Here is a 14154-nt window from a genome sequence, read left to right as displayed (position 1 = left end):
GGAAGTGCAAATGTAGCTTGTGGATTTTTTGACACGTCGAAAAGAATGTTTTCCTTGCTACATCTCTGGTGGATTTTACTGTACATAATTCTGTGCTGTTCTAATTAGATTTTTAAGGTAAGTAAAGCACTTGTTGCAATGATGTACCAAAATTTGAGCCAGTGTATTATAACGAATTTCATGGTACATTTTCATCTTAAATCAAGGTTGAATTTGTATTTTTAGATGGAGACAGCTAATATACCACCCCACTGATACAGTAATTGTTAGTGTAGTCCTTAAATTGTGAATAAAAGTCTTTTTTTTTCCTTTTCCCCCTTTTTTTCATGATTCCCAAAGCAGAGAGTCTGTATTTTCACAAAGAAGTTGTGTAAATGAATGGATTGATGTATCCAAAGAACAAAACACTCTTCTCATTGAAAACACGTCAGGTTTTTTATTTCTTAACTCTATTTGAACTGCCAGAAAAGGAATATTATAAAGCACAAAGCAAATTGTACACATCTCAGTCATCTGTTTATTTTTTTTTCCTCTTTTTCATCAGACTAATATATGCAGCAAAAGCCAAAACCTGTTTGACTGGGATACCTGCAGTTACCTGTTTAATCTGCAGTTAGAATTTGAATAGAAATGTAATTGTTTTCCAAGTATCTCTACATTCCTTCAGAATGTCTAGCAATGTCTGCAAACTTGTAAAGGAGTTACAGAGCTGTCATTTTTTAAATTTAAGTCTGATTTGGAGCTGAGTCCAGTACACGTACATTTCTCAATGTATGTTGGAAGTGCTTCCTTTTTCAGTCAAAGCACAGTCTTCTCTTGCAGGAGGACAGCACCCAAAGAGCCTCCTCACAAGGGGCAGTGGAGGGACAGCACTGGACCCTTCTCTCTGGTGACCAGTGACCCAAGGGATGGCATGGAGCAGTGCCAGGGTTTAGGTTGGATGTTAGGAAAAAGATCTATGATTCTATCATAATTTCATCAGCAGTAAATCTTAATTGTGTTTGAAATTGTGTTAATATTCCAAAAAATGTAATAAAGCATAATTTTGTTCCCTTAAAGTATTATGTTTTACATTTCTTTTTAAAAAATCATAAAGGCTGACATGAAACTTAGGCAAAAACTTAGACAAAAAATCTGCACAAAGAATGTGCTATAGTTTCCAACAGAAATTCAGAAGTGGTAGTATTCTTTAGAAGGGAAAAAGACAGACCCACTGCTGAGACTGTATAAAATATCTGCAGAACTGTCAAATATATTTATGTCCGTGAAATGGAAGACTTGCAGCACTTAATAAGTAGTAGTCCACTCATAATTCCAGTGACCAAAATCCTTTTGATTTAAATAGGGCTTGTTATGTGTGGAAAGTTTATTAAGTGCATATGTGACCATGAAATTCTGATTAAAGTGACCTAAGCATGTGGAACACGTGCAAGTTCTGCTACTCATAGCTGTTAATGTGATGTTACAGAATTCATTTATTACAGCTAACTGGATACATCCTGTAATGATCACTGAGTAGTGACTGGAACTATTATGATGATAATGTGTTAGGGGCCACTGGAGGGAAAATGCTGTCTCATGTGGTTTGATTATTTATTTTCTGGACACTTTAACAAGCAGTCTGGTTCTGTTTCTTTTTTAGATCTTTATTTGATTCACTGGCCTGATGCACAAGTTCCAGGTAAAAGCAATCGAGAGGTCCGAGCTGAAACCTGGAGAGCAATGGAAGAGCTCTATGAGAAAGGTGATCTAATAACAAAGCCTATCTTAGAAGAAGGAATTACAATGTGCTTTGGGATTAGGAAACTCGTAGTGAGAGATATTCAAAAACTTAATTTGAACTACATGCCCATATTTCAGTGGAATGTGGGTGTGTAAGTTTCGAAAATATCTTTGAAAGTTGCACCATTTTCATTTTGGTCCTCCTTGTAAATAATATGTTGTCAGATTTGCTCCATGAGATTAATAATGGTGGTACATGCATTTTTTAGGAAATCTAGTGATTAATTGAAATCTTTATGCCACCACAGAACACCACTGAACATTACAGAATCTCTTTGTAGTAACCTCCTTTTAAAGTATAAATCATGCCAAGTTTTGTCTCCTATAGTTTTTTTTTATAACTGTATGATGCCATTTTCCAATTTATCTTATGTTGTGGTATTTTATAACTGCATTTTTATTTTTAAATTTAACAAAATAAAATGTCTAGATGAGGAACAAACACTCAACTGCAGATTCTTTGGTACTAACTTTTGTGAAGAATTTTCAAACAGACCTACTCTCTCAGGTTGGGATAATTCACTTTGATTTTCAGTGCACAGCAAAGTTCAATTTATGATCATAGCTATAGGAAGAGTAGCCTGTAGATTTAAGAGGATGATTTTGCTCCTGAAGTGTGCAGAATTATTAGAAATTATGTGAGAGAAGATCCAGTCATGCCTTTCTTGGGCCATGTGGACCACCCTGTTTACAGCTTCAGAGAAGTTCCACAAGAGGGGAGAAGACTTCTTGGATAAAGTAATCTATCACTGCCCCAGAGCTACTGAAATAGTGATTGTAGCAGGGGAGTTGTACAAAGGCAGTTACAGGCTGTGTGTCACTACCAGCTTTACCAGAGCCTCTTACACTTCAAACCTTCCTTGAATTTGCTGTGCCTCTGCAAACACAGAAGTAAATTATCTTTGATATATCTTCTGTTCTTTTTATATTGAGCATAAAGGAAGTTGCTAAAAGTGTTTTCTGCCATGTAAGACAGGACAATATTCAATTTTTAAAGAAATGCTTCACTGACCTAGTATTTAAAAGCATGAATAACACTTAGATCCAAAGATGAATTATTCCACAATGCATTTCATCTTTTCCACTGTGAGGGATTTTCTGATGAGTTTTTAAGTTACTGTGTGCCATTTGTGCCTAGATATGCCATCTTAATTTGTTGCAAACAGGTTGTATTTTCCATATTCTATTATTATTCCTGTCCTATGGGATTTATTCTGCTTTTGCATGCATCTTTATGATCTTTTCTGTCTTACAGGATCTTTCTTTGTCTGTATCTTCCTAATTGAAAAGACTATGAGCAATTCAGTGGTCTTTTTAATAAAAGTCACTGGAAATGCTATTGCTGTTCTCACAAACAGAGGGGAAAATTGCTTTTGGTCTTTGTCCCTATGCATGATACCTCTTTAAAGACATCTCATGCTAGACTTTTTTTTTTCCTGTGGTTGCATTTCTTCAATTTTTTTTCAATTTCCATGTTGCTACTTTCAGTCTTTTTCTGAATTTAAGCATTCTGTACACTCATGAATCATTTAGCTGAGGATAAATTTTCCAGCTCTGGTTGTCGAAATTACCTCAGATCATTTACAGGGGAAGGAAAATGTAATGGTCTGGTTGAGTCAAGTGCCTTAGAACCTTAACTTCCACACTTTGCTTTAGGGGATACAGACTCTGGATGTCCTGACCATAACGATGTGTTCCTGAAATGACACGCAGATGTTAACCACTCTGGAGTTGGAAATGCAGTAATTCCTGAGCAAAAGTTAAATAATTTGTTTGCATGGTTAACCACTAGATTTTCCAGTGAAGATTGAACACTTGCTTCATATCTTTGTGACTTGCTATGTGTTATGTGAGCAACATGGTTTGAATTGAATGTAAGATTTGGTCAAAATCCTTACTGGAGGAAAAGAATAAAATCTTCATTGATTAGGGGAAGAAAGTAAAAGTTCTATGAACAAGGGAGTTTTTTGTCTTCTCTGAACTTGACCTTAGTTCAGGTTGTCATTGGTTTGTGTTTGGAAATATGGTTTTTTGGGGTTTTTTGGGGTTTTTTTTTTTTGGAAATGTTTATTCTGGAAAAATTATAAATGTTTCACATTCAAAGATTGATATTTTAAACAAATAATTTGCTTCTGCAGTCAATTCACAAAGGTAATATTGAAACTATTCAACTTGGTAGTGGGTTCAGTAGCTGGCTGTGTCCATCCTGAAGAGCATCTGAAAGTGGAAAGGCAATATCCACTGTCCTCTGTAGAAAGAATATTGGTGTTGTGGAACTGTCTGCAAGAGTCGTGCAAGATGGTTAAAAGTTGTCAGTATTAACCTAAGTCTTTAATCTGGCTGAAGTTACCAAGAATTTCTTTAATCCCTTCTTTGTATACACAGATAGTTTGAATGCAGGTATTTGTAAATATCATTCTTCAATTTAAATCCAGGTTAGTATTTATTCTGCAAAATTCCACCTATCTGGGAAAGGAAACATTATTTTAAAGTAATGTAAATTATTAATTATTTATTGTTATTATTATCAATTACACTAGAAGGAGAGTAAATAAACTATTAGTACTCCAGACTGTAAAAGTCTGTAATGGAGATTTAAAAAAAAATATTATATCAACTTTTAGATAGGTTACATTGGTCAAAAGTTGACACAAGCGAAATACCAACTCCATCTATAATCATAGCTCTGAGAGAATTTTTTTTAAGTTATGTCTACAAAGATTCATTCAGGTTCATCTGAGAGCCCACACAGAGCTGCTGCGACACAGGGCTGCTGTAACATGACTTGCAGGGCTCTGTCCTGGCCTCAAGTGTCTTCCCACCCAGCTACCTGAGGAGAAGCAGAGCTTCTGGGTCTGTGCCCAGTCTAGGTCAGTGTGCACTAATTTATAAGACCATGTCCCCAGATAATATAAACTTTGTGCAACAAATTCCAAAAAATCTGAATATTTTTCAGCATTATTAAAATAAATATTTTAGGAAGCAGAAAACTTGCATAAAGATTTTAACAAAACTCATACCGTGCTGAGTCTGATTTTCATAAACTCCCAAGTAACTCTGGCTTAGAGGATTTATTGTTGCAGGTTTATGGCTATTTGAAGGCTGCAGGTGCCAATTAACTCGATGTGGAATTGGTAGATGTGCTTTCATTGAGATGTGTGAGCATCCTTATTTACTGTTTCTTAATCCCTAGCTGCTTAGTAATGCTTCTTATATATACTGCTAATGCAGGTTTGGAGTTGAGCTGTAACATCAGAATATTATCATAAATAGAAAGTAGTAGTTTCAAGTGATGAGAGAGATCCTTTGCTATCACTGAATAATCCCCTTTCTGGCTTATCACTGGTTTTGTATTTCATCAAAAGGGATTTGAGGTTAGCATTTTGTGAAAGACTCTTTTGTCCTGATATGATGTGAACTGGAATTATGAAGATTAAAAATTAGAGTCTGAGTAATTTGTTGGGGATCTGGTTACCCTCTCCAGTTGACTGCTCCCCATACCGAAGTTTTGGGCTGCACTGCTTGGATCCAACACGCTTTGGAAACTGAAGGGAATGTGGTTATTGCCCCAAGGCTGGAGTCTCAGGAACACTTGAAAGAAGGGTTCATGTTTTATCACTCTTCCCTGTGCTTGAATCCACCGTTCAACTGCCTCAGGCGACTGAGCAGCTATCTCAAGATCACACTTCAGGTTAAAAACAATTTCCCAGAATCCTGAGGGGGACCATGACAGATATGAGAGCATGCCCAAAAATACTCCTAGGGATTCTAAAGCCATTGTTGTCTTTTACTGTAACAGTATGACATACTACATTAATTATCTGTGTTAAAATAACACACCCTGGAAGTTATACATCTTTCAGGTGTTTTAATCCCTCTGAATTGCATCAGGAACATGGTCCTGTGTCTTTTTGGTTTGAGCTAGAGTGTCTTTGGCTAAATATACTTATCTTTTCTCCTGGCTAAATCCTTCAGTAGTTTCTTAGAGTCCATTAAATGTTCTACTAGCATCTTTCCCTCTTTAACCTGAAATTTGTATATTTATACCCTCTATCTTTTCTTTGCTACAAAGGTAAGATTATACTTTTAGTTAGTTTTTGTAGTATTCCTATTATATAGACGGAGCCAAGTCATTAAATTTGCTGATTTTCATTAATATCTTTCCAGGGGAAAATATGATAGAGTTCTGTTCAGCAAAGGTAGATATGTACTTATGGTGGTATCGAAACTTTTAGCAGTTGTATCCTTCCATACCATGAACCAAACAGACAAATTTTATGTACATTTCCCCAAATAATACAGAAAGTATTAGAATGTTTCCTTGTCATTGTGATGAATTACAGCACTGCTTTATTCATGAGACCTTCATGTGTTGAATTAAGAAAGAATTCTGTTCAGAGATGTCTGTTTTGTCTTACAGTCTGTGTCTTCCATGTCTTCAGACCTGGGATTTGCATGCATTTAGGCCTGACCTTGCTTCCAGAGGGAATTTTGCCAACTCTTACAGTAGCTCTGTAGCTTGGGGATCAGAATTCTGCACCTGGTCTTGGTATTCAGCCCCAGTGATCAGAAGATTTTTTTAATGAACAACCTCATGTGGAGCTTCGACTGATAAGCCATTGCAACTTCTTAATGTTGAGAGTTAAGAATAATTGAATGGCAAAGGAGAATTATTTTCTTTACTGGTTTTAGAATTTTTGTAGGTACCTGAAAGTATAAAATAAAGGATCTGGAATGGCATTTAGGATAGTGTTTACCTACACTACAAACTGCCATTAAAAAATCCTGTGTGACTTCTGATAGACCAAACTGACAGCTCTCTATTCATGGCAGAAAAGATCTTATTGCTAAACTGACTTCTGCTAGCTCAGGAAAACATAGTAGTTTGTTTGAAAGCTGTTAAATTCTTTTATTATTATTATTATTGCTATCTTCTCTGCCTTGTTAATCTGCTGCAGTTTGATTGGAGCTGTTTCACAGGAGCCAGATGACTCAGGTCACAGTCAGAGAAGACTCTATCTGTGCTGCAGTGCTGAGAGGCAGAGAATTCTAGACCTGTGTCTTTGTTCAATAGCCTGCACTTGTGTTTTCCTTTAAATAGTTGTGGGATAAACACTGCTGAGGGAAAAGAGAGGAAAAAAAATTCTAAAACTTGGTCAGTGAGACATTTGTGCATAATAACTGGTTATTTCTGTTGTAACAGCTGAAATCAACTAGAATACTTGTAATATCGAGGCTATGGTTTAAATTTTGTGGTCTCAAAATTGTCCTTTTGTGGAATTATCTTCTCCAGTACCTCAGAACAGAAGCCAGGCTGCCTACAGAATCCATTCCAAGATACATACATTGAGTCATATATTCCCTTGACAGCTGCAACATTCCTGTATAGGCATTTGTCGGCTGGCAGATGAAAGCAGGATGGAAGACTGACATGGGGAACAGTCACTGCATGTGCTCACCGGTAATTGGGCAGTTCCTAGCAAAGTGACCCTTTCCATAAGCAGTGTCTCTGATGACCTTGATTTTGGCATTGTGGCTAGCCCATCATCTCAGCAAGCTTTTCATACACACATGCGCATCATTACTCATCCCTCTGTCGAAAAATGCTGGGAAGAACAAGGGCTTCCAGCCAGGGATTTTGCCTGAAGTTGGCAAGAGTAGTACTGTGGTGGTTGTTGTGGGTTCAGATCCCACTAGAACTCACTGTCATTTTACTCAAATGGTTTGCTTATCTTTTTAATGTTTAGCAGTGCAGCTTATGCTGACATGAAACATTCTTACTTGGATCAGAAATTCCTTGATGTGTCTTGATGTATGGTTTTGTTATGATTATGTGTGTGATTTGAGGAGAGTCTCATAAAGTAACAGAAATTGTTTAGCCCAGTAATTGAAGACATGTAACTTTGTTATTGGAAAAAAGCTGCTTTTTTTAATTCCAAGTGAGAGAAGATATCTAGTCAACCTTAATATTCTTACCATCTTCATTGCTGTGTGTAGACCAGTTCAGTCATCATATTTTCTTCCTCCATTTTCTATCTGTTCTTCAAAGTAGGAGGGAAAAAGGTTCAGTGAGCCAAATACAATTTTTGTGCAGATGGTACAAATTTCTAGCACATCCTTTGCTAGGTGACATATTCTGCTTTAAGTCTATGTGATGAACACCTGACAATTCAAACTGTTGTGTTACAGCTTCAGAAAACATTTGCCTCAAGTGTGTTTATGGTGGTAGAAGCCATATGTGAATGTGTGTTCATAAGTTGCACTGACGTTTTATTAAGCAAAAGCAAGTAACTTATTTGCCTAGAAACAGTTCTTTTTCATGTTGATAATATTCTGTCTGCAGAGATGCAGATGTCTTGTGGGTTATTGTTTTGAGAAGCACAGTTGAGAGATGTGCTTTCATGGGGAGGTGGTTGCAGGTTGGGGAGGATTTTGGTTTTGCACCACACCCTCTTCATCAGATAAAATAGCAATAAAGACACGGAAAAACAGTGTTGCACATACTTATGTTAAAGATCATAAAGAAATCTTCATAATTTTAGTATATTATTTAAAAATAAGAAATTACCATAGAAAAAGTTCTTTTGGTGCAGATGGAAAAGTGAGAATGAATCTAAACTTGCATTAACATCTGTGCTCATGTTTTGCTTATTTTTCTTTCTTAATGTTAAGGACTTAATAGGTAATTCTAAGAGTAAAAATAAACCTTCAGAAGACTTTGTTTCATGACTTATTGTAGTGTATGGTTTATGCCTTTTCTGCTAGCAAGTGAATTCTTTTTGTCAAAACTGTAAATAAGCAAGCTAAGCAAAAAGATTTAAAGAGTTGTGTTCCCATACAGATATGCCAAGAGGTTCCAGTGTGAATACAAGAACTCTTGTGAAGAAGACAATGTTGAAATATCTTTCAAAGGAAAGTCCTTGTCCAAAATAACTTTTTTTCTCAATAAATAATGTACATGATTGTGGAAAAGGCATAATTTATCTGTTTGCATATGTTGAAGAAAAGCCTTAGATTCTTAACTATTTTAAATCAGTATTAACATCAGTTAAGTTGCTGTTATTCATACCACTTGGGAATCATTATCTTCTCTGATACAGAAGTCTAAAAAGTATTCCAGTTCAGGAAACCATGCCATCATAATTATAGGGGGAAAAAACTATTTAGAATCTTACTTATGTGCTGTCTGTAATACCTCCAAAGTGCTACTTTCAGGGGTACATACTCTATTAGCCTCTAGACATGTCGCTGAGTTGCTGATAATTTTGATCACATTTTCATGTCACCGTGTGTAGTGGCATTATTGAATAAGGTATGGTGGGATTGATTTTGTTCCATGTAGTGGATTGGTGTGTTGGTTTGCTGTTTTATAATTGTTCTTTATTAATCAGTTTATAATGGTTTGTTCTATGTACCCCATTTTGTCTCCCTAATGGTTTAGCCCTGAGTTGTTCACTTCAATATTTTCCTGCCAAGTGCCTGTCAATCCCCATGTCAGTCTCCCCAGTACCTCCCTTGCCTCCTCATAAGTCCCTGTCAATCCCCATTGCACTGCCTCCTACCGCTGTCTGTCAAGTGAGCACACCCCTTTTGTTCCAGAATGTTCCCTGTCTGTAGCCCCTTCCTTAGTGTATCCTTGGCCTGTTAAACCTGCTCCCTTCCCTGAGCTGCTTTCATTGGACAGCCCCAGCTGTGCTCTCCTTCCCTAATGCTTCCCCATTGGATGAAGGTTGTTTCCACCCCGTATACCCTCCCCTCTTTAAAAGATGCTGCAAACCCTCAGCTGCTGGCTACTTGTTCCTGACTCCTCCTTGGTAACAAACTGCCTTGGAATTCATACAAGTGGTCCCTCTCTGTTTCTTTGTCTTGGTTCTTCATACTGCTCAGTAGCTGTGCCAGCCACACCACAGTGTGCTGCAGGGAGCTGCAACTCCCTGTAAGCCCTGCCACCCTACAAGAGGTCCTGGAAGAGATCTGGGGGCTGCCCCTCTCGTAGTACCCTCTGGCCACCGGGGACTGAGCTAGCTGGGAAACCTCCGCCCTGTGGCCACAGCCTGAGCACTACAGATTGTATTTTTTTATCTGGTCTGTTTTGTAATGTCAACTGTAAGGATAAAAATAAGTCAACATAACTGAAGTAACATTGCATTGAAGTAGTTACAATGAGCAGTCAGGGTCAGAGACAATGTGCATTGAGCCAGTACTATGCTGCATCATGCTGTTTAGTTAGCCATTTAACAGTTGTGGAAACAGACTGCTTGTAATGAGTTTTCAGTCCAGAAGTTAACAATTGGACTTCTACTCCTGCCTGCTCTCCTGTTGTTCTCATGGTTTATTATGGTTCACAGGTGACATGTAGCAGGAGTGGTGGTCACAGAATTGCAGACAAGCACCTGTACTGTGGCAGTGAATAGGCTAAAAAGAAATCCTTTGTAGGAGAAAGTATGATTTGTGTATTTGCAGTTTTGCCACAGTCTTCCTGTGTGTCTCAGGGAGGAGCACGTAGCCTTCTGATGTCTGTGTGTTTCAGCCCATGCTGTGGGAACATGTGTTATTTCACAGATTTAGAAGTTAACTACTCATTGATTCTGCCTAAAAGTAGTCTGTTTTATTTATCAAGGCTTTGCCTTTCAGTCTGCATGTGGGGCACACTAAGCCTACAGCTTTGATATAGCAAGTTATGCTGAAATGAAGTCTTGTAGGGTTTCTATGAGTAATGCAATTTACACCCAGTGTGCGTATCAGAGAGAATGTGGACCTTTCCAACCTGTGCAACCTTCGTTAATAAAGATACAGTGACTGCAGTTGACCTCTTGTGAAAAGAAGATCCATTTGTGTTTTTATTCTGTAGCCTGAATAGAAGATATAACAGAATGGGCACTGTTCACTCGACGTGGGAATTCTCCCTTGCTCTGACTCATGTAGAGCAGCCGGGAGGGGGAGGAAAATGGGCTCCACAAACCTGGTATCCAGTTTTGTAATTTACAAAATCTTTTTGATCTGAACTTTGTGCATTTAATATTCTGGAGGGTATTTAGAAGTTTGATAAAAGCCTGTAGTAGTGCTGGAGAAAGATAAGGCTCACTATTGTACTAAAACAGTGTTGTGGTGCCAAGACAGCCTATTTATGCTTCTCTCTTGCAAGGCTAACAGTGCCCATCAAACTTTTTATAATTTGGTATTATGTGGAGTAAAGATAAAAATACCCAATCATTCTCTAAGTTGCAATAAAAAATACTTCAAGCTTAATACTCAACTATATTGCAAACTTGTCCATTAGCATGATAAGGTGTTCACAGTAGCTGGGAGAAATACAGTGTGGTGAAATTACCAGTGTGGTGGGGGGCTAAGATTTTTTTGTGGAGAATAAAAAAGATCCTTACTTTTTCCCCCAATATAATCGTTATTTTGCCCATATGTTTGCTGATCTGTCTTGCAGAGTTTCATGATCGGCATTCAAAGCTGGATGAAATTTTCTGTTCCAGCATTGTGGTCAGTCAGTTTTTAGCATGCATAAAGGAACCAGTGTTCCTACATTTTTCTTTGAGCCTGTGAAGTCAGAGTCGCAAGGAATAGAACAAAGCCTCAGAAGATATAACAGGAGCCTTTGGGACCTAACCGGGAATTGTAAACTCTTTGTTTATTGCACCTGGCACTTTCTCAAAATCGGTTTCATAGGGGCCAGACCAGTGATTCCCTCAAGCAGATAAGGAGCATGCTTTCTCCCTGAGTCAAAGCTCTGTAAGTTTGTAAATAAGACAGTAAAAATGTATATTTTAAGAGTTCTTCCTAGAGGGATTATAGCTAATATATTGCAAACTTTTATCTCAGGAAACCTGAACTTCAGGACTAGTTAAAATGGTTAAGTTAAAAAGAAGTACAGACTTTAAAACTACCTGCAATCACAACAGCTGTAACAACTTGTATTGTGGCTGAATTGTCTGAAATGAGATTTTTAAGCATTACAAACAGGCATTAAATTGGGGGAAAAAAAAGTCTGCCCCCATTTTCAAGAGCATTCTGGTGTTTTTGAGACCCATGGCAGGTGCTCTGGGGAACTTACCTCTGTTGGTGTTCCATGAGAGACTAAATGTAAGGAAACCTGTCTCCTGCATCTCCCAGGTTGTTTGAAGGCAATGAGTCAGGACCATTTTTCACAAGTTTCTCAATAGGTAGGTTGTTTATTTCTACTGTTGATATAATGTCATGGATCTTGTTTGATAGACATAGTCACAAGCGTTAATCTGTCAGATAAGGCCCAGGAGCTAACCAGACCTTCTGTTTCTTATCCATCTTTTCCTAAATCTTCATTCTAATGAATTAATCCAGAAGATGTAAATGTGGAAATAATTCTGTATAATCCTCTTCTTAAAAGCAGTCTTTCTGAGATTTAGACAATGCAGAGCAACTGTGTTAATCTTCCATCAGGCAAATGGAAGCGATTCTCTAGAGTAGAATCCATTGACTGATTGTTCAAATTTAAGCTCTGTTTTCCAGTGTATTGAATTCATGTTTCCAACATGCATTGAAATAAGATTTTAATACAGTTAGACTGAGCAATTGCTTAATTACTTTTTGTATTTTATATTGTAATTTAATGCAAAAGTCAAAACACTTTGTCATATAGTAAACTATAACTAACACCAAAGCAACAGAGTTGAAATGAAGGGTTCTAACCACCCAAACACAGATGTGTATTTAATGAAAGTGAAATCTTTTAAGTGTATTCCCTTAAAAAATTTCCCTTAAGAAAATACTGGTTTTATAAAAACATTGAAATTCTAATTATTTCTCTGTTTTCTGGGAGAATGTTTACTTTCTTGGCAGTTTTGAATTAAGCTTTCTCTGTGGGGCATCACTCTGAACACATGAATGATATAATACTGATTTTAGTAGGAATTACTCAGATGACTTTTAATGCAAAACATAAATGACCTGAAATTTCATGATGGGAAATCTAACACGATGGAACAGACTTCAAAGTGTCCTGTGAGAAATATGCTAGAAGCAAAACATCTTAGAGTATACAGTAGGGGGAAAAAATGGAAGCTTTTTGTGGAAATGTACTATTTCATGTCTGTGATTGAATTTTGTTTTATTTCAATCGGAAATGAAAGCTTTATTCTTCAAGGGCAATAATGGCATGTTTTTTGTAACTCCCTAGCTTTCAACAATAGTGTATAATATTTTGGTTCACCATTGTGTTAAATCTGTCTTTTTCTGACTGCTGTGGCATAATGATTTATTAGTGTTGACACTGCATGGTTGTTTCTCAAAAGCTCAGCTTTTGCTCCTTCTGGCAGATTACATACAAATTATGTAAATCACTATAGTGCTGGTTTTAACCTAATTATGTTATACATCTTGAACAATGATAATTTCTGTAAGGGAAAGACATCTGGAATTTTAGTTGTTAGTATATTATTTCTTCTTCTGGGATTCCACAGAAGAAGCACATCAAAAAGTGATAGTAAGTGTGCAGGTTTTTTTGCTACAGCTTATGCTTTAGTTTATGCTGCTAAAATGTGTGAAAGCTGATTTTATTTTTTTTAGGACTCTAAATCTGTTTATACAAATTAGCAGTAAGCTGTAACTTCACTTGCAGAATTTCACAGAGGACTAGAACAATGTAATTTCTTTTTTTGTCTATAGATGCACACATGTCTATGCATTTTATAGAATTAGTCTGTTCAAATAAATACTGGATTAACAACAGTGATCAGACTTCTGTGTTCACACACAGAGACAGACTTTCCATCTGTAGCATTGTAAACTGAAATGCAGCTCAAGTCAATGTAAACAAAGTTCACATACTGAAGAAATTAGCCTGAGCCATGGTCCACAGAGTGCACAGCCTAAGGAGACCCCTCCTAGCCTAGCCCCAGCTGCCTTCCTTGCCAGCTGTGCTTAGCAAAGCAGAAGGACCAAACATCCCAGATGGGTCAGGGCTGAGGGGTGGTGGCAGGCCAGGACTGGGAGTTGGCTTTTGTCATATCTGAGGTTTGAAGGAAGACATCTGATTTCTGGCCTGTGAGGTCTTTATTTGTACACATACATGTGCACTTGAGGTTTGTTTAAAAAATAGCCTTCATATCACCTAGGTCCCATTTGACTTCATTTGCTTGTCAGGAGCAAAACAGGAGCTGAGAAATCCAGCTGCATTAATTTTCATGGTTCTTGCTAGGCACTGCTTATTAACTTGAAGATTTTACACTGAGTTTTACGTAACATCTTGTAATGATCTAATAAAGATAGGCAGTGTGACATGGTTCATTTGGGCTGCGTGTCCTTGGGTTGTATTGCTCACACCTTATTAGTCTTCAGCAAATGTTCCACTTTCCTTTAGTTTTGGCAAGCTGCTTGGAACACCAT

General features: G+C 37.3%; 1 protein-coding gene across 1 annotated transcript in view; it reads left to right on the top strand.

Annotated features, from left to right (window-relative positions):
* Positions 1 to 14154, top strand: part of LOC137479313 (uncharacterized oxidoreductase YtbE-like) — a 46921-nt gene that overhangs the window by 18436 nt on the left and 14331 nt on the right. Inside the window, exon 3 of the mRNA XM_068199701.1 lies at positions 1643 to 1744. Coding sequence (XP_068055802.1) covers positions 1643 to 1744 — 102 coding nt within the window. The remainder of the gene's footprint in view (positions 1 to 1642; positions 1745 to 14154) is intronic.

This window comes from Anomalospiza imberbis, chromosome 9 (genome assembly GCF_031753505.1).
Source record: "Anomalospiza imberbis isolate Cuckoo-Finch-1a 21T00152 chromosome 9, ASM3175350v1, whole genome shotgun sequence".
Lineage (NCBI taxonomy): Eukaryota > Metazoa > Chordata > Aves > Passeriformes > Viduidae > Anomalospiza > Anomalospiza imberbis.
This window is presented reverse-complemented; position numbering and strand designations above follow the sequence as displayed.